This window comes from Mustelus asterias, chromosome 1, assembly GCF_964213995.1.
Source record: "Mustelus asterias chromosome 1, sMusAst1.hap1.1, whole genome shotgun sequence".
Taxonomy (NCBI): Eukaryota; Metazoa; Chordata; class Chondrichthyes; order Carcharhiniformes; family Triakidae; genus Mustelus; species Mustelus asterias.
Genome location: NC_135801.1, coordinates 74,684,191 through 74,705,669, shown reverse-complemented (window position 1 = coordinate 74,705,669; position 21,479 = coordinate 74,684,191). Strand labels below are relative to the sequence as shown.

Here is a 21,479-nt window from a genome sequence, read left to right as displayed (position 1 = left end):
CAGCTACTTAAGTTCGATTGCCAAATCAACTTGCACCTTTCCTTTTATTTATGTGAGGTTGAGATTAACATTAGGAAAAGCACTACAGAAATTCACCCCCATGGATTCACTAATGGAACTGGCCAATAGAGGAAGTTACGATTAGGTATACAAGTCAGTGATTTTAAATTTCTGTTGCATTGGTTTTTTTCTTTAAAGGTTGATTATAACTGTAATATGTGTTTTGTGATTAACAAAGTGCAACCATTGAAATTTGTGCCCAGGACACCACAACAGTCAGAGTGTACAACTGCTCTTTATTTTCCAGCTTGAAGGAACTTAAAAATATTTGATGAAGCAGGGAGGGATGGCTCCCCTTCTCTCAAGATATATCTATATGTGAACAACTTCCACACACACTAGACACCCAAACTGTTTAGGCAAGCTATACTGCCAAACACAACCAGACCTATTAAGACTGTATTTGAGGAAACACACTAATGGGTTCTTTTCTACCAGAGTGTCAGTTCTAGCTCGTGTTGAGTCCAATCAGTCAGAAATGTACATAAATTATGGAATGTTGTAATCCTTTCACACTGATGTGCAGTAGAATCAGTAATACCTACAACACCAGTAGGCTGATTGCTGTTTTTAATTTAATTTCCAAGCAAGGTACACTCTATTATTAACCAAAATAAAACAATTTTGTACATATCTGTAGTTATTATAGAGCAGAATACATTTAAACATTTTTTTTTGAGTTAAAAGTGGAGTCTGTTTATGCTAAACTGTCAACTATCATTGGATTGTTTAAAATAAATGCTACTGTTTTTCTGATCGATGCAAACAAAAATGATTCAATTCTGTGTAGGACAATAAGCTGTTGTTCCAGTCTTTGTGATTTTTCTTTCCAGGAGGTATGTATGGAGGGCAGCAAAGAGGGCTTCAGCCAAATTATCCTGGTGCTTATCCAGGGGCCCCTGCAACTGGTGCACAGCTTGCTGGACCTCAACAGAAGAAACTTGATCCTGACTCTATCCCTAGCCCAGTAAGTAAAGTACAGTACACAATAGACTTGATAAATTATTGTTTTCTCTTTTTTTTTTTGGACTGCATTTATGAGCCTGTATAATTTAATTCTAATTTTTTGTCATTCTTAACTAGTCCTGTGTTCTATTTGGACTTAGAGGAACATTCAAATAGCAAGAGCAATGTAGGGAAAAATCTACTTTTATCACAGAAGAAAGTATTTATGTAGTTGTTTCTATTCCAATAATTCATTTCAATATGAAAAATATTAGGTATTCCCATTTCAAACTTCATTTTTCCTCACTTTGGGGCTTTCCGGTTATATAGCAGACATCAACTAGCAATATTTCAACAAATCATTTCATGCACAGTCCCACAATTTTATTTCATTCACAATCCTATGCTTTTGCTACCTTGAATACAAATTGGAAGTTAGCAAATTGGGGAAGATTCATTTGCTGGTTGTGTATTGAACTTTTTCAGCCTTGTTCACCTGCCTGTCTACATTCAGTGCCAGAAGGGTTAACGTCTCAGGAATTTCCTATGGATTTGTATGATGATGTTTCCATAACTGTTGCCAGTCAGTGGCTCCTTGTAGAGGCTATTCTGAGTATTTGCCATGTTTGGTAGGAATATATGCTGGATCCCAACAAATGCACTTCCAATAGCCAAATCTCATACCTTGATAACTGCCTCACTGTTAGATGCAATACTTCCAAAGGATTTGCAGTCCAGTGCATAGAATAATTTCCTCTGCAGTGCATGTCTTATCCTGTTCCTTAGAGAGCGAGCTAAGGAAAGGAAAACCTCGCCTTCAGATCAGACATGAATCACCGAACCTGAATTCTGTCCAACTTAAAAGTCTAAAACAAAACAACGATATTTCATTTTGTCAACTAATATTGATGGCCTAGGAACTGGATAGAGTTGAGAGTTGCTTTTTATCAGTCCATTCTTTTCAGGCATATCGGGTAATTGATTGGGTCAGAGCCCTCGAGAGAGGACTTAAAATATAGGGTGTGTAAGGGGTGTGAATATATGTATACCTTTTTATTGCAAGTGTGATATTCATAATTGAAGATAGTTGCCTTCAGGTGTCCATTGTCTCTTAATCCACTTATTAAATTGAATACCATGCAGATTTAATTTGTGGCAAGTTGTATGAGATGACACTATCTTCTGAGGATCAAAGGAGTTTTGGAAGTAATTATTTTTATATCTTAATTATTGTACTATCAAATTTCTAGCATTTCCAAAAAGGCACTCTTGAATCTTCCTGTGCATCTGGCAAGAGGAGGGACCAATATCAGAAACTGCCACATCAGGAGTAGCACGGCTTAGGATAAAACTCTGGGCAAGATCTTCCAGCTGTTCATTTCAGGGTGACCTTCCAGTCCTACTGACAGGGCACCCCTGTGGGTTTCCAGGCAGCAGGAGGTGGATTCAATGGGAAATCTCAATAATAGCAGTGGGACCAGAAGATCCCGTTACCGGCCAATGGTGGGCTGTCTCCTGCCACTGAGAAACACGCTGTGGGAAGGCCACAGAATCTGGCCCTTTTTCTACTTTGTATTAATTTCAAAATCAGGTACACCCCTTACCTGATTTTGACCTGGGGGGTGGAGTGGGGGAGGTACCAGAGAATTTGGCAGGGGGGATCGTGAGATCTTCCATCAGTGCCTGCCATGTCAAATTGGGAAATCCGCTGGAGGCCAATGTGAAACTAACATGCTCCTGGGATGCAGGTGAAGGTCTGACCACCCATGCCTGATTCTTCACAGTGCCAGCAGGAAAACACGCCGGTGTGAAACATATTTTGAACAATGTGGCGTGTAGATGTCAGGACTCACCTGAACACTGCCCAAGGCTGCCTCTGGAGTTCAGCTTGGGGACCAATGGCAACCGTGGACTCTGTAACACCACAGCAGTGGGTGGGGGGAGCATCTACTGGTGGATCTTTCAGATCCAGTGTCCTGGAGGGGGTCCTTCTTCCAACTTCGGAACGTTCCTGAAAGTTCATCTTCTATCTTTAATATTGAGTCAGTGATTTTAGGCACCTTTTCAATATGGCAGTGGATTGGATGGCATGCTATGCACCATGAGATCTTCCCTGCCGTTGAATAAGGTGCAAAAGATCCGATTGCATAATTTGTGGGGTCAGGGTTGGAAAATTTGGTGTGTTTTCCTGCCGACCTCCACAACAGGGAAACACTCCAAGTCTCGCTCTGCCTTGGGATTTGTTGGAAAATTCTGTCCACTATTTTCACTGTGACCAGACTGAGAGAATAGTAATGAAACAAAGTGCAAGCTTGGCATTGCCTGTGGAGGGAGAAATAGGTAATCAACCTGAAAAGTAAACTCTTTCATCAGAACTGCTCCCAATGTAGCCTTCTCTCCACTGGGAAGAGCAAAGACCAATTGGATGGCTCCAAGCATGACTCCAAATTTCCTGTCATCCAAACTCTCCACTTTGCTTTCTCTCTGGCCTCTGTCCTCAGTCTCCTGCAATGTCCCATTTGAAGCTTAATGTAAGCCTCAGGAACAATGCCTCATCTTTCAATACAGCCTTCAGGACTGAACATTGAATTCAACAATTTCAGGCAGTAACTTCTACCCCCATTTTGTTTCCTTTCTCTTTGCACGTTTTGGCTTTACTCTCTTGTACTTTTCTCTACTTTGATGTCGGATGGTAGCTATTCACAATTGCGCTAGTTATATGTCATCCAGTCACAGCTTTTGTTTCGTTACTTGTCCCATTATGACTTCCTTTGCATCACCAATCCTCTTGCCATTTAATCTCTTTGACTATCCCCTCTGTTCCTTTTTCGGACCTTGCCCCTTTCATTTCCATTTCTAACTCCTTGCTGCCCCCTTTTCCCAATGAAATGTGAGTTTGAAGAAAAATCGTTGACCTGAAATGTCAACTTTGTTTCTTTCTCCACAAATGCTACCAGACCTGCTGTGTATTTCCAACATCTACAGTGATTTCCTTTAGTCTGGCTAAATATGATTTGCTGTTGTGCCTTCCTGTCTAACAGCTGAGTTAGTTCCAAAGCTACACATCCCACAGAGGTAAATTGAGCAAATAATCATATCTCTCACTCATCCTGACCTGGGAAGACAGCTGTGAGAACACCTGGATTGTGTATGCCAAAACAGCTGATAAATCTAGGAACAAAGCAAAATCAGTAATTATTTGATACAATTTAAACATTGCTCTTAAATTATTTTGATCAGCAATAGTTTTCATTGTCACATTTGCAACATGATAAAAGTAATAATTGAAAATACTTAAGTCAGGTGAAACTTTCTGTGATAATTTGGCCACAAAAAGTTGGTCAAATACGTTATGCTACTCAATCTTCTTATAACAATATTAAGAAGTCTCACAACACCAAATTAAAGTCTAATAGATTTATTTGGAATCACGAGCTTTCGGAGCGCATTGATTCCAAATAAACTAGGTGTGCTTTAACCTGGTGTTGTGAGACTTCTTACTGTGCCCACCCCAATCCAACGCCGGATCTCCATATTTTAAAAATATTGAAATACAGTATAGAATAGACTCAGAACTGGAGGCAGCTTGTTACACAGGTCCCTCTGGTAAGACCATGAAAGCCTGCACTACTGATATGTTACTTGGGCATGCTCATACTCGCTAAAGACAGCAGTACACACATTCAGATAGGAAGGTGCTCACTATAATACTCAATAACAGTTCTTTCCCTCGTTTTGCATTTTCCAGCTGAATAAACACAAAACTGAAATAAACTAACGCTGAATTGCAATGTTACATATTGTGTGATGGATGATAATATGCAATTCTAGCTAGTTAGTGTGCTAAAAGTAATTTTCTTATAAGTGAGGATCACTGAAAATGAGAACATTTAATAAAACTTAATAAAATTCTGGAAATACATATCAGGTAGGATGGAAAGGAAAGAATTGTTTATATTTTGTGTGTGCCTACTTATGGACCAGTTGTACAGTTTGAGATTATGTCAATTTTCCCATTTTAAGAGATGGCATAAATTCTACCTGCCCACTGATGAGACCCTGAAAATCTATCCTTATTTATGATGCACATGGAGATCATTATTATTAGTGCATTTGTACATGTTTTGTGAGATTTCAAAGTCCTGTGTGAATAGACAGATCAAAGAGAGAGAGGGGTAAAATATAAACAAATTTGCTCAGACAGTTAGAAATTGTTTCTTCACAAAGATATAAGGCATACCATTAGAGGGGAAGCTGTTCTAGGTTTCCTGTTCAGTAGTCCATCAGGATAGTTGAAGAGAATCATATTTTAGAATCAGAGCCTGATATTCCTGGAGCGGGAAGAGAGAGCTGCAATGCTCACTATAGGGTGGATTTATGTGCAGAGCCCAGTTCACCATTAAGGCAAAATACAGTTGATACACCCATCTTCTTCATGGACCAACCAAGTCAAGACTGATTATTGGAATTGCAGTTGAGTAACAAGATTTCACTAATTGCAAGCTGCTGAAATAGCTGAGAAATCCTGCAATTTTCTGCTTTATCATGAATGAAAGAATGTTAAAATTCTGAAAGAATCATGTAAATGGACATTAAGGTTATTTCTTTGGGGTTTCTGCTGATCCAAGTCATGGGGTAGAGTGGGAAATGCCTGTAAAATACCACTCCAGGGTATCAATGAAGGTATTAATGACCATGACTGAATGCTTGATCAAAGGGAAAGGTTTTCACTGTATCTTACGAATGGTGCTGGGCACAGCATTCTGCATTATGAATGCATGCCACCTGGATGTTGCCATAGTTCTATTGTTATCCAACAATTACTGAATGTAATGTAAGAAATAGGAACAGGAGTAGGCCATATGGCCCCTACAGCCTGCTCTGCCATTAAATATAATCATGGCTATTCTTAACCTCTACTCTATTTACTTTTCCACTTGATCCCTGTGTCTATAATTTCCTTGGAGTCCAAAAACCTATCCATCATAGCTTTGAATATGTGCAGGGACTGAGCATTTAGAACCCTCTGAGTTCTAAAGACTCACAACCATCTGAGTGAAGAAATTCCCCCTTATCTCAGTCTTAAATGATAAGGCCACTATCCTGAGGCAATGTCCCTATGTTTAGAATATCTAGCCAGGGGAAACAACCTTGCAACGTTTACCCTATTAAGCCCTCAGAAACTTACGTTTCAATGTTTCAATTCACATTCTTCCAAATGACACAAAGTGTAGACTTATTCCACTCAACCTCTCCTTGTAGGACAATCTTGACAACTTGTTAAATGCCTTTTGGAAATACATATATGCTACATATCAAAGCCATCCTACAGCATAATGGCTACCCGATCAGACCATTGCTTGCTGTGTATCACACAAACTCATGAATGGGCCTAAGACTCTTTCGGTCCTGAAAAATGCCCAATATACCTCAGATTGCACTGGAAGCGTAAGTAAGGTGACTCAAAAACTGGAGTAACAGGTGAAACTAACCGTTTCACACAACACAAAAGGCATTCTCAATTTATAGGATGATGCAGTCAGACCAAAAAGAAACTCTCCCATCGAAATTGACCCCTGTTCGAACAGAATTTCACATTGGCCTCAGAACCCGTAACTTCCTTCGGAAGTCTCAGTCCCACAACTTGAATTGTATTGTTCATTCTTCCCCACCTTGCCACCCCTGGTATTGTTCAGTCCACCCTGACAATGTTCACCTCCCCCTCTCCCCTGACAGTGTGCACCTCCCCACAACAATGGTCAGCCACCGTCACGGCAATGTTCAACTCCTGCACAGCGTCCCACCTGAACCCTGGACCGTGCCCAACTCCTCCCCTAACTCCTTCTCGCCTTCTGGATTCCCTGAGCGGGGATTTTCCAACCCTTCCCTCCAATGGAATCTTCTAGCCCCGCCAAAGGTGATCCCTAGGTGGGGTGGGGGTGAGGTTGAGCAATTTATATCTGGTGAGAGGGAGTTGAACATTGTTGGGGATGAGTGGGGTAAATGTAGTCGGGGTGCTGAGCATTGTCAGGGTTTGCGGATGTGAACACTGTTGGGGACTGGGGGTTTAGCAGTGTCAGTGAGGGAAGGTTGTGCACTGGGGTTGATGGCTCTCTTTCAAAACAACTCGCACAATAGCACACCATCTCTGACGCTGACCAGAAGATCTGGGCCAATATAAACAATTGTTTACAATCACTCTTGGAGTTTCTGCTGATCTTCCATCAAAGTTATGTTGGGAGATTAGAGAAACTTCAGTAGAAATTCCAGAGAAGAATGTTCTAGCACCAATTTGATGGGTGGTAATAGGTCACTTGAAAAGTGATTATCAATCGGTCCTGCTGTTTGCTCCGGAATATACTCATAAAATAGCCGAAAATTGTGGCAAGTACAAAATTGAACTCTTTCGCTGTATTTGTTACAAGCTGGATATTATTGGAAGTGCCTTGAATTACAATGAATACACTCAGTTGTGCACTCAGTGACTGATCAGAAAGCTTAACTTAATTGGTGCAGACACAAAATTTAGTCTACATATTTGATAACAGTCTTGAAATACTGTAAAATGTTAATAGGCTTTTTTTCCCCCTGAAGTACAGCCAATTCCCATTTGCATTCTTAACTGATAAAACATTTCAGAATGCAGTTTCTGTATTCTGTCATGCAGCACCTCACAAGTTTAGGCTGCTATAAGTCTTTTAACTCTTTGTGCTCCCCTGATTTATCACAATATGATAAGATTCATTACTTTGGCCAGAAGTACTTGTATGGAATTTTCCCTCCATTATTAATGTACACTTGCCTGATGGATAAAGCATAGCTGACTGTATATGACAAAACCCAAGCAATTGCTTTAATATCATATATCATGAGAATGAAAGTTGAAGCTTTAATCCAAACTCTGCATTTGTTGCAGTTTTGAAAATGTTTTTAGAGATTGGTTTTAGGGCTGTAGATATATGCAAATTTTATGTTCTATCCTTCAGGACTTACTTCAGAAGTGCCAACGTTTCAGAAACATTGGGAATTGTGTCTATAATAGGGTGAAGTGGCTTAAGGGTAAATACATTGAGGCTGCCCTCCCAGGAGCATTACTATTCAAAAAAAATAATCCTTGTTATTACCTGCCCTGTCTGTGACCGCCAGTTCTACCCAGTGAGAGTCTATCAGGAGTGCACTCTTGCTGATTGTATCCATTAGAATACAGTTTAATTGATACATGGGGCTGTGTTTATTTTTGGGATGATGCATGTGAAAATAGATTACATTTATGAATCAAAATAAATGCATGTCTCTCCTAATGAATGACAGCTCATTGCACGTTTGTCTGCTGGCCTTAACATAATTAATTTTCCAATCCACAGAGCATGTGTATCAAATGTTCAATGTGTTTATTTTAAGTGGGTTGATGTCTGTCTAAAATGGTACGCAGGCCTCCGTATTTTTTGGTGGACTTTGCTGATCGCGAAATATCTCCTATTTCTGCCACAACTTTAGTGAGGTTTTTCCATGTTGCCTAGTGTCATGTAACTGCAAGAGGCCGTGTTTTATAACCTTTGTGCATCTGTCTGGGATATATTCAGATTGGCTGACAGAAGTAGAAAACATAACTCCATTTTGTCACTGGGAATTTCATTGCGAATTTAATAGCAATTGGCTGCTGTAAATCTAATGGAAGATTGGCAGAAACCCTATTGACAAATCTCTTTGGAGTTCCTGTCTACCTTTCACTAATCAGGTGGGGAGAGCGAGAGGGTGGAATGGAAGAATTTGATTCCTAATATATGGTTAACAGTTCAAAATAATCAGAATACAATGCAATAAAAATGGTATTTGACTTATTCCCAATCCACGCTGGCCCTCGTTAAAAACAGATGGCGGCACAAAATTTACTTCTAAAACAGAGGTTAAAAATGCTGGAATTCCAGATAATGAAAACAGAATCTGACTTAACCAATTAGTGTAAATCAGTGTCCTTTATCATTTGATATATACGAGTCGACCTCTTGTGAACTGATACTTGAGTGCTCTGATACTTAGAATCAAAATGGTAAAATCGGGCCCTAAGTGCTGAAACTGGGAGTGTTTCAGATCCGACTTTTAGACCTATTCAGGCACCCCCATACACACTCTGCCTGAAAAAAAATCATTGATCCTGAATTGTGCTGCAAAAGCTTGTGGGCGGGGCTTATTGCACCGAAACATTGCAGCTTAAATTGGAGCCTTCAACTGCGCATGTGCAGTTTAAAAAAAAATAGAAAACGCTCCCCTGCCACATTGCTCCCGTTCCGGATAAAGCCTCCCCCCGGCCCCCACATACATTGCCCCACTCCCACAACATAACTGACCCCTTTATTTCCCCCACTTCCCCGCTATCCAGACTGATCGCAGCCCCCTTCCCCCCACCCCCACCGATCGCACGCAGAGTGGCAGCAGACCCCCCTGCCTCCCCTCCCCCCTCCCTCCCTCCCCTCCACCAGAGAGCCATCTGACCCACCTCCCTCCCCTCCAACAGAGAACCATCTGACCCGCCTCCCTCCCCTCCACCAGAGAGCCATCTGACCCGCCTCCCTCCCATCCACCAGAGAGCCATCTGACCCACCTCCCTCCTCCCCCCACCAGAGAGCCATCTGACCTGCCTCCCCCCACCAATCTGAATCAGAGAGCCGCCGGAAACTCTGAACTTACTTCCTCAGAAGCTGGACCTTTGCGGACCAGGTCTGTTTCATGCAGAATCTGGACGGGCGAACGCGGTGGTAAAGGGAAAAAATGCCGGTAAGTTTGGGCGTGCAGCCCATTAAGTAAATTTAAATGCATGCAAATGCATTTGAATTGACGTCGCGCCTGTTTCAGGCGCGGTCCAGACAGCGGCCGATTTCAGCGATATATAAAGGGGGGAATGGGCACGGAGCTGGGCGCAGATCGTGCTACTCGCCTCACGCCTGACTTTACCAAGTTTTCACGCCCGAAAACGGGCGCAACGTGATGGTAAAATCGGGCTCTTAAGCTTTGTGTTTTTCTCATTGGGGGTGAATGGTGAATTTCCTTACAGCTTCTCATATTCTGTGACTGTGACTTCATTTAAAGTATAGCAGAACCCCCCCCCCCCCATTCATGGGTATAAACCAGATTCTGCCATAGACCCTTCAAAGTTATGACAACAGGGTAACAAAAGCTCTAAGGAAATTCATCCACATTATGTCCTTCTGAGATGTTGCTCACACCTTTCTTCATTGATTGCTCTTTCTCTTTCTGTCCCTTGATGTGCAAGTAAGAGAAACAAAGAGAGAGTATGGAAAGAGACTGGCAGCTAACATGAAAGGGAATCCCATAAGCATATAAGTAGTGAAAGGGTGGGTCATTGGCTAGATGGCTGGTTTGTGATGCAGAGTGACACCAACAGCTTGGGTTCAATTCCCATACCCACTGAGGTTATTCATGAAGGCCCACTTTCTCAACCTTGTTGCTCGCCTGAGGTATGGTGAACCTCAGGTTAAATCGCCACCAGTCCCTCTTATGGTCATCTGGGACAATGGCGACTTTTAGTGAAAGGGTGGTAAAAGGAGAAATGGGACCGATTAGGGACCAAAAATGGGATTTACGCATGGAGGCCTGGGTCTTAGCTGAGATATTAAATGAATAGTTTAATAGCTGTTAAATGAATAGCCTTTACCAAGGATGAAGATTTTGCCCAGGTCATGGTGAAAGAGGCAGTAATTTTGACACTAGTAAGGATTTAAAATTGATTAGGAGGTGGTATTGGATAGGCTGTTTGTAGTTAAAGTTGATAAAGTATCAGGACCGGATGAGATACATTCAAGGATACGGAGGAAAATGAGAGTGGAAATTGTGCAGGAGCTGGTCATAATTCTTGTGACTTTCCTACACTTGGGTAGTGCCGGAGGACTGGAGAACTGCAAATGCTTCAAGTGTTCAAATAACAGTGTAGAGATAAAGCCCAACAACTACAGGCCGTCAGTTTAACTTTGGTGAAAGACTGATAGTGCATGGAATTCTCTTATGTCCTCACCAGTGGGATCATTTGGAGGGGGCGGTGGGGGGATTTGATGGGAAACCAAACCAAGCCAAAAATTGGGTTTCACCCCGGCTTGAAATTGAAGTGGGATCTTCCCATGATGGATTGGGAATCCCAATGGAGGCCGGTGTTGGATGCAAATGAAGGGTGCACCAGAATCTTCCCTCCATGTCCGATTCTCCACGATGCCAGTCGGAAACATGCTGGTCCAGAACGGATCTGGACCATGTGGCGCACAGAAGTTGGGACTTAGCTGAAGAAGACCTGGGGCTGCCTCCAGTGTTCAGCATGGAGACTGAAACACCACAGCACTGCCTGAGAGTGTGGTTAAGGCAGGTTTAATTGCAGCATTCAAAATTGAATTAGAATTTGCAGCACTATGAGAAGGCGGGAGAATGAACAATTCACTTTATGTCATTCGGAGAGCAGGTGCAGACACATTGGGTCAAATGGCTCCTTTCTACACTAACAATTCTGTGTTTCTGTTTCAAAACTTAAAACTTAGTTTCTTTTCTTCCCCTCTCAAATTTTTTTTTATGGCACTCTCTGCATCTCTTCGGATGTATATGTCCTTTTTGGCTATTTTTTGAGGTGGTCTGTCTTGCTTCACTGTCCCTTCTGATATTGCACTCTGTCCAATAATTTAGTTGCTGTCTTCTCAAAGATTAATCTTTCTTTCTCTTGTCATCTCTCTGAAATCTCTTGGCTTTCTTTATCTGCCTGGTTTTTTCCTTATATGTCTCGCTTTCTCTCTTCAGCTCTCCATCTGTCCTTATCTCTCCTATCTCTCTCTCTCTCTTCTACATAGCCTATTTTACTTCCCTCTCTCTGCATCTCCCATTTCATTTTACCTTCAGATGTCTACCCCGCTGTGCCCCTCCATTGCCCAACTCTCTCTCTACTCTGATTTTTCCTGTGCGGCAGAGGAATGATGTCTATTTCAGTAATTTGAAGAGGAACATTTAAATTGTTACTTTAGAATATTGATAAAATCATATTTTTTGCCAATTAATTGGAAAAGACTGTATTGCCTTTCCCCTTTAATGTAAGGTGATCCCCGGATAAGTTCATTGTAACTACATTATCAAGTTTTGAATGAGAAAAAGCGGCAAAACATTAGCATGCCCAATAAGTGCTATATTGGGAGTATTGTTACTTTTATTTGAAAATGTACATTAGTGCGCATATTATTTCTTTCAGACCCAGGTCATAGAAGAAGATAAAATTCGAAGAGCGGGACAACTTTTTGTGACAAACACCAAAGGCCAAGTTCCTCCACTTGTTACCACCAACTGTGTGGTACAGGATCAAGGTAATGTAATTTGATTTATTATTGTTAAATTGGTGATAAAATATTGAATAAAAGAGGTATAATAAGTCATAACAGGGCATAACATAGTGGAGTACTACAAAATCACCATTCTCCATTATTGGTACACTTTATAACTAACCCTCAACCATAGCTTGCTGTCATCTTACAGCCAAGTGCAACCTGATAAGAACACATTTATCCTTATCTTAAGCTAAGTATTTGTATTTTGATATAATGCAGAACAAACTTTCTGGCTTGTAATCTTATATTTTCTGGATTCATATTCTCGTAAATTTTGTAAATTTGGGAACTAGAATGTTTGAAACTCTCCTGAAAAGGACCTGTATTTTAAGGACAATCTGTTAGTCAAGAAGTCTTGGATCTCATTCCAAGTGTGAATTCTAAGCTGAATCCTCATTAAATCCAAGTATACTGGAAAATGTTTTTCAGACAGACAACAAAAATAAGATTTGAAGAAAGATTTGAACATTGTTGAGCAGTATTGTACTAAAGCCCAGAAGGATGCTCCAAAATGAATGTAACCTTACACCATGGCTGGAATTTTCAGGCTGTTCATGCTGGCAGGATTTTCTGGTGCTGCTGATGGCGCACCCCCACTGTGGGTTTCCCGGCGGCGTGGGTTGCAGTCAATGGGAACTCCCATTGAAACAAGCAGCGGGGAGGCCAGAGAACTGTTTGCCACCCACCCCACCCCACCCGCCCCTGCTTAAGTTGCAGTTCAAGTAGCTTTAATGGTATTTTAGGAAACAAATTATATAAGGCTTAAGAACCAGCAAACATTTTGCTATCCCATGGTATGAGTAATGTCAGTCAATAGTGTACCAGGAAGTTGCAATACATGCCATTTTATACATATGTTTTAGAAGTTCGGCCACACAATGCCCCTTTTCAGGTAGTAATCAGTCTACTGAAGTCCTAGCGTTGTGCGCAGGAAGTGCACGCACATTCCAGCCAAAAGTCCATTACCCGCCATTTTGGAACAGGTGGATTTGCTGGCATTATGTATGCACATTGGAATTCTTTAAAGGGAAGAATACTTCATTGAAAGAGAGCAGAAGCACCTACCAGAAGCGGATGAAGGAGAACAGCAAAGGAGGCCATTTCCATCCGGTGTATTTAGGTAGCACTTCTTGACCTTAAACGTCCTCAACAGTAAAGTTGCTAATGTTTTTGCATCACGAAGCAGGCTGCCATCAGGATATGTTGCCAGCTGTAGCCAGAACAGTCACCTCTCACCTGTCAGGGGCAGCATTGCCGATGGCTGTCAAGCTCATCATGGTCCTCAAATAGTTTTGACTTCTTTAAGCTGTACCAGGTGACATCAGCAACATCTCACAGTCCACAGCACAGCCAAGTATAAAGCTAATTGTTGAGTCTATACACCAGAGGAGCAAGTATAGACTGAACAAAGCAGTATGAGAGAGCAATAGGCTTTGCGGAAATGGGCGACTTCCCATAAGCGCAAGGTATACACTGCATATATATTGACTAACATGCTTCCTATCACCAGCTTGGAATTTTTATCAATCAAACTGGATTCCACTCCCTCAACTTGCAGCTGCGTTGCAATCCATCACGCAGGTCAGTGCCTGCAGCAACAAAATTGTTGATTTCATCTTGCAGCAATCCTCTATGCTGCTTTAACTCCATTCAGGTCCTGATATTACAGACTGGCCATTCACCTTGCAGAAATGTTTCCCTGTTGTCTGCAGCCAAAGTCAAATTCCTAATATCTGCACCTCCATCGCCCATTTACAGGTGTGCTGTCAATGGGTAAGATAGTGGCATTAGTTACATGCATGTGTGAATAAAGTAATGAAACAATACACCTATTGTGTGCTGCCTGAGTAAATTGAAACCAGCACATATGCGGTGCGTACCCTCATTCGGTTGCCAGATTTTGGGCACCATTGCATTTTTAAGTCTAAAATTTTTAATTAAAAAAATTTGAACCAAAGAGCATGTATTATTTTGGAGTTATGCTCAATTACATTTCCATTGGTTTTGCTGCCCCTGACATTAATAGAGATGTTGTCATATCACTATTAAAATGCAGGCCAGTAGCATAAAAGAGTTTGTTTTTTCTAAAGTGGTGCACCTCAAGCAAGTAATCCCCACAGTTGTGTTCAGTCAGAGATACTCACACCAACAGAATGTACCCTATATCTTCCTGTTCATACAATGGTGGTTAAAAGCAGCTGGATCAATTAAACACCGTCATGTCTTGTCCTTTTGACTGTATATTTGTTAGCTCATCTCTCTCGGACGATAAGATAGAGTAATGTTTTTGATGACTATTCAACTTAATCACAACTATCTGCCACTTTGATTTGCTGAAGTGAACAGACGTGATAAAGCTTCTAATTACCCCCTTTTGTGAACCTTTGGAGAAAGGTAGTGTTTACCCCTTCACTGAGTTTAAATTATGATGCCAGAAGTGCAACAGATCTATCAAGCCCTGTCCAGCTACAGGATTGCATGTGACCCTGTATTGTTCCATAAAATTATCTGCAATTTTGAACACTCTAGTAGCTTTTTAATGTTTTGGGAACAATCTACAACTGTCGAATTTGCTGATTAATGGTTTCTTAAGTTTTTGCCCAGGAATGTAATTAATGCTTAGCTTTTATTTATCTTTTAAAGGAAATGCAAGTCCTCGTTTTATACGTTGTACAACTTACAGCTTCCCAAGCACAGCAGACATGGCCAAACAGTCCCAGATCCCTTTAGCAGCTGTCATCAAGCCTTTTGCAACATTACCACCAAATGAGGTAAGATCAGAACTGGCTGAATGTCCTGGGAAGACGTGGTATCAAAGGGGACAAGTCAATCTGCTTTGATGCAGTGGTGCTGTTAAAGATTTCTCCAGTTAATTCATCTAAGTATTTAAATCAAAATTCATCATGGCTTGTTGGCTCTGGCATGTAAAATATTGGTTTGGTACTTATGAAGATTAGTAAATCTAGCCAACAAGATCATGAAAATGTAGCTAACTGGTTGCTACAATCCCTATGGGGGAAGTCTAAATCAAAATAACCAAAGTTACCAAACAACCTCCAAATGAAGAAATTACTAACAGTATTTCACTTTTTGTAGCTTTGATTTCAATATGAATCAGAATCAATGTAAATTAAACATAAATTAATAAGCAAATGGTACTGCAAATAAAAAGGTACATTTCATTTTAAATTATCAATACAACAAGCGTATGCCTTACACAACCACAAGCACTCGCATCATTCCCCGCACATATGTGGCACTGTGTGCAGTTCCAACGTTCTCTAACTCAGACTCAATTGGCAGTATCTCTCTCTTTCCCACTCTAACAATTCAGTCCTTGACTAACATTCACCAGCCGCTTTATTCCATCTGAGGTCCCTGGAGATGATTGTCATTCGAACAACACAGACCTGTAGAATATCCTTAAGCTAAGTTCACAACAGTCTCGAAAGGACAGATTCCCAGCCAGAGACTCTTTTATTCACCCCTTTAATATACCATGTTAATCAGTCTGCTTGGCTCTGGCAAAACTGTGGCTGTGGCAGTAAAATCATTCAGTTCATAATCCCTGCTCTGGCCCTATCTTCAGCTTTTTTGTCCTGTGTAACTATTACATACACAGCTTCTTGTAAATGTGCCTTGTCTGTTCTTCCCCCTGCTGCAGCTCTACTTTGTCTGTATTTCCCCTTTGTGTCTGACCATACAACTTTCATATGTTGACTTCCTTCCAGATACTGCTTCCAGGTGAAGGGTTGTCTGATCGCATAGACCAGCATTTCTTATTCGTGAAGAAATTTCCAATTAATGCAAACTCTTGAGTCATTTTCAAACATCCTTAAAACCTATTACAGATTCCATAGACATTTTAAAGAAATTACAGCTTCTGGGTCAAATGTCAAACACATGCTATAACTTCATGGTTTGAAGCAATTTTTGAAGGGCTCATAATCCACTTTGTTATTTATAACATTATTTCTCTTTCACATTACAAAGCAAGTTTCAACATATTACTCGTAAAAATGGAAAACTGGAGAAAAAGATTATCTATACCAAACCTGTGATTCAAATCACACTCACCTAATTTGAAGTAATAATCATGCCACAGTTTCTCGTTCCTCCTGCTGTGGGCTGTATATTTAATTTAGAGCTGGTATAAAATCTAGTCAAAGAACTAGTGTGAAACTATGTGCTGAGCTGCACAAAATACTAAGTGGATCACATCTGGATACTCTTATAAAATTAAACACCAAAGTAGAATCCAAGATTGTATCTGGATTTTTTTTGTGTAGAACTAGTTTACTGGGGTGAATTTTAACACCCTAACATAAGTGAGTGGGGGTTGAAGCAGATGGTAAAACGTAATAAATCTAAAACTTGACCTCACCAACTCTTCCACTTACAAGCTCAACAGAGGTTGCACAGAGGGCAAGCAGCCAACCCATAAGTTAAATATGATAACGAGTCCCTGATTTAAGTTGCTTTGCAGGTTTAACAGTGGCTGTCTAAGTTCTCCACACTTTGGACTGTCTTACAGCTTTTATGGAGAAGGCCTTAATAACACTGCATATAGGTCAGGAGGTGCAGCAGTGCTCTCAATCAGCCTTTTAAACACTCTACTTTTCAGACACTCTTCCCCAGGGTCATGGATCTAACAACCCCCACCCCCCCCGCATACCCGCACCACCCCTCTCCCAAAAGTCCAGGATCGAACTTACTGCTTCCTGCAGCCTGCTCCAGAGTCCTTCCTATCTGACTGCAAGCCAAGCCCATCAATCAGACTGATATGTTGGCAGGAAATGTGTGGAGGACAGAAGACACACACTGTGGAATTAAAGCGTTCCACAGCATTGCCAGGCAATGACCATCACCAGCAAGAGACACTCTAATCACCAACCCTTAAATTCAATGGTGTAACCATCACCGATTCCCCCACTGTTAACATTCTTGGGGTTACCATTAACTGGAAACTCAACTGGACTCACCACATAAACACAGTGGCTACAAGAGCAGGTCAGAGGCTAGGAATACTGCAGCGAGTAACTCACCTCCTGACTCCCCAGAGCCTATCCATCATCTACAAGGCACAAGTCAGGAGTGTGATGGAATACTCCCCCCTTGCCTGGGTGGGTGCCGTTCTAACAGCACTCAAGCAGCTTGACACCATCCAGGACAAAGCAGCCCACTTGATTGGCACCACATCTACAAATATTCAATCCCCCCACCACCGACCCTCAGTAGCAGCAGTGTGTACTCTCTACAAGATGCACTGCAGCAATTCACCAAAGATTCTTAGGCGGCACCTTCCAAATCCATGACCACTTCTATCTAGAAGGACAAGGGCAGTAAATAAATGGGAACACCACCACCTGCAAGTTCCCCTCCAAGTCACTCACCATCCTGACTTGGAAATATATCGCCATTCCTTCGCAGTCGCTGTGTCAAAATCCTGGAGTTCCCTCCCTAACGGCATTGTGGGTTAACCCACAGAACATGGACTGCAGCGATTCAAGAAGGCAGTTCACCACCTTCTCAAGGGCAACTAGGGATGGGCACTAAATGCTGGCCAGCCAGCAACGCCCATGTCCCATGAATGAATAAAAAAAATGTGGGAGAACCCAGGCTTCAGGACTATTTTTGAATGGATAAACCTGCATCAAATGATGGTTTGTTTCAGTTATGGTGACAGTAACTACGGACAGAAACTTATAGAGACGATGGGGAAGTCTTGCCTGTCGGCTGGAAAGCTGGCAAATGACCCACGTTGGCTCCTCTGGAGAAGGCCCACTGAATCATGAGCCAATCAAGCAGCTGAAAGACCACTGACTGGCCTTTCCCTGGGATCAAACCCTGGGGATATCGAGAACCGCTGACCACTCAGAGCCTGGAGCTTAGCAGGTAGTGCCTGCTGTTGAGAAACAACCACTAGAGGATAACAGAGCAACTCAGGCTATAGTTAAGTAATGACTGGAGGGCCTTTGCTGGGTGAAGGTTATGAGGTTGGATGTGTAGAAGGGGTCAGTAGCAAAGGCACGGGTTGGCTCTCAGTGGGCTCCACCTTCCTAATGCCGGGTCCCTCAATCAGGCACCGAGTGCCCTTGAAGGAGGGATAACTACACACCACCCACCCCCTCCCATACTTACAACAGGCAGATACATTCACCCTGCTATTTAAGAGAGGCGGGTAGGGGAGTGGCAGGGAGGCAGTTTTAAATTCATGAAACCCAGTAGACTGGGTTTTCCCTCGGGTCCTATAAAAACTCGCCCAGTAGCTCAAGGGTACATTAGTGGAAGGGAGGGAGAAGTGGCAAGTTGGGAAGGGACTTCAATGGGAGGGAGTACAGAGAGATTAGGGATTGGGGGAACATCGATTTGCGGGGTGGGGGAGTTGCAGTCTGAGGGGATGAGGAAACGGCAGGACATTGATGGGAGGGACTGGAGAAATTAGGAAGGAGAGAAGATTGCAGTGGAAATCCTGCGGTGGCAGATGGAATGGAGGACATTAGGAGAAGCTGGGAGGAGATTTAAGATCAGAAGAACTTTGCGAGGGTATCAGATTGTGGTGGGGTGGGGACTCTGAGTACTGCATAAGCTAACAAACTTGCTTGGAGAACTCAGGAGCACTCGACACAATCTCGTCATTTTTGAGGGATTAAAGTTACCCTATTGATACAATGAAAGTTATAGAAGCTGCAAAATGTTGAGGAGGACACAGCAGCTTTTTCAGCATTGCTATTAGTTTCGCCTTTTGCTGCCCTTCCCCCAGCTTGGGGAAGTAATAACCCTCATAGATCACTGAGACTTGAAAATAGCCAGCTCGAAGAAGTATGAAGTGAGAGATGACCTACTTAAAGTTCATTCCCAACTCCAATTATTTTTGTTGGAATCACCATTAACTGTGACTGCAAAAGCAAGCACAAAGGTATATTCAAATAAACTTATCAAAACTCAGACTGTTTTTAAAAAAAAATTGGCAAACTGTGATTTACTTCCAGGAAAGTATATTGTTAATCACTTCAAAGAAATTAATCATTAAATTTGTTGGACATGTTTACCATTTCCAATTCATTGTTCTAAACAAATTAAAAACTTAACGATAGTGAGAGTTCATTAAAAGGGTAAAATTTACCAACAAACTTGAAGTCTGTGGTGTATGTACTTTAATGAGATATATTTCAGTTAAGATGCTTTTCCTGCTGAAACCTTTTGCTTTGATTTTAAATATTTTGTACAGAAATGATTTGGAGATTTTTTCTTCCAAGTTTTTTCCTAAGAAATTTATTCAACACATTGAAAAGTTATATGACCGTGCTTAAGTTCAGGTTCAGAGTCAAAATGTGTTTGCAACAAATATTCTAAGCTCCAGGAATCATAAACTATATAGTGTGTAGTACAGATAATGATTAATTAACTTGCATCTTTATCTATCTGTATCAACATCCCTCAATCTAAACATAAAAACATGACCAGAAATATGAAGGCAAAATTTAGTTCACCACAGGCTCAAATCCTGTTATGGTCGCTAAATCTCATGAGAGGGCCATAATGGGATTTACATCAGCGAGATCTCGGTTTGAGATTTCTATCAATTTAAATACGTTTTGAATATCATTAAAAGGTGTTACACCATTGCATCTGGCCTCATTAAATGCTCCCCTTTGCCGGCATGACATCAAGTCGGTGGAAATATAACCACACCGGGAGCATGGAGGTGAATATAGCCCCAGGTTGGCACTGCCAGGGGCGGGTCCTCCAGAGAGCCCCATTGGTGGGGAGGGGTGTGGTAGGGTGAGGTCACCTTGATGCTTGTGTGGTGTGGGAGGGAGCTGCCCTGACCTTTGAGTGGTGAAGGGGTGGTTGCCCTCACTGTGTGAGGGTTGAGGCATTCCCACATCCACCGGGGGGGGCCCCAATGTCAGTTGGTGGAGGATGGGGGTTGCTTTTTAACTTTACTTTGAGATTGGGTGCCCCAATTTCTGAATCGCAGCTATGTTGGAATGTTTAAGCCCTGCCCCTTCAGCTGGCTGTGTGATCTACCTCAGCACTGTAATTGCACAGAGTGCTGTTTGATCAGGTGAGAAAAGGTGACTGTGAAGCCAGTGAGTTTCACACAGCTTTTCTCACCTGATCCAACACTGCAACTTTGGGAAAATTCTGCCCACTGTCTCTAAATATACTTAAATACAACAAAGCAACTAAGTTACTCAACTAAATAATTTGAGGAAATGCTTTTAAGGTTAATGATGAAAAATGTACCTTATTGTACCAGAATGTGCGGCACAGTAGCACAGTGGCTAGCACTGCCACCTCACAGCGCCAGGGACTCTGGTTCGATTCCAACCTTGGTGACTGTCTGGGTAGAGTTGCACATTCTCCCTAGGTTTCCTCTAGCTCCGGTTTCCTCCCACGGACCAAAGATGTGCACGTTGGCTTGATTGGCCATACTAAATTGCCCTTTAGTGTCCCAAGATGTATAGCTTAGGGGGATTGGCAGGGTTATGTGGGGTTACGTTAAATGAAATATATGCAATGTCAGAAGTAGATATTAAAGTTAGAAAAAAGATGTTGCAATTTTGCAAGTATCTAATGTACCAATCACTGAATGGTTCTATGATTTTTTGCAAGGCAAGGAGGAACTTTCTTTAACTTGCAGATGGCTTAATGTGCCTATGTGGGAGTTGCATAGTAAATGATGCAGGGATTCTGATCGACATCTGGAGTTGTAGCAAATGCTAAAGTTCCTCATTTTCTTTAATATCAAAGGATTTTTCTTGTTTTCTCAAGACACAGAGATCTACTCAGTTGTTTTGACGAGGAAATGTCGGTAAAATTACAACTCTGGCTCAGAAATGAGTTCCAATCATTCTCTTTGTATTAGATAACTCAGTAAGGTGATACTGTGTAAAGTCCTGCCTTTGATATTTCCTTTTGTAGTTTTCCATTACAATTTTCACCTCCCCTTCATGGCATACCAATAAGGCCACACCTGTAATTGCTAAAACACTAGAGAGATGGTAAATTAACTTTAAATGCATATGGAAATGCATGGATAACTTCCTGAACCATAAGGTGTATGTATTAAATTAGAAAGCCAACCACACAGTACCC

General features: G+C 41.7%; 1 protein-coding gene across 1 annotated transcript in view; it reads left to right on the top strand.

Moving 5' to 3' along the window:
- Positions 1–21,479, top strand: part of sec24d (SEC24 homolog D, COPII coat complex component) — a 173,463-nt gene that overhangs the window by 29,785 nt on the left and 122,199 nt on the right. Inside the window, exons 6-8 of the mRNA XM_078213821.1 lie at positions 894–1,027; positions 12,242–12,353; positions 15,018–15,145. Of these exons, the coding sequence (XP_078069947.1) occupies positions 894–1,027; positions 12,242–12,353; positions 15,018–15,145 (374 nt within the window). The remainder of the gene's footprint in view (positions 1–893; positions 1,028–12,241; positions 12,354–15,017; positions 15,146–21,479) is intronic.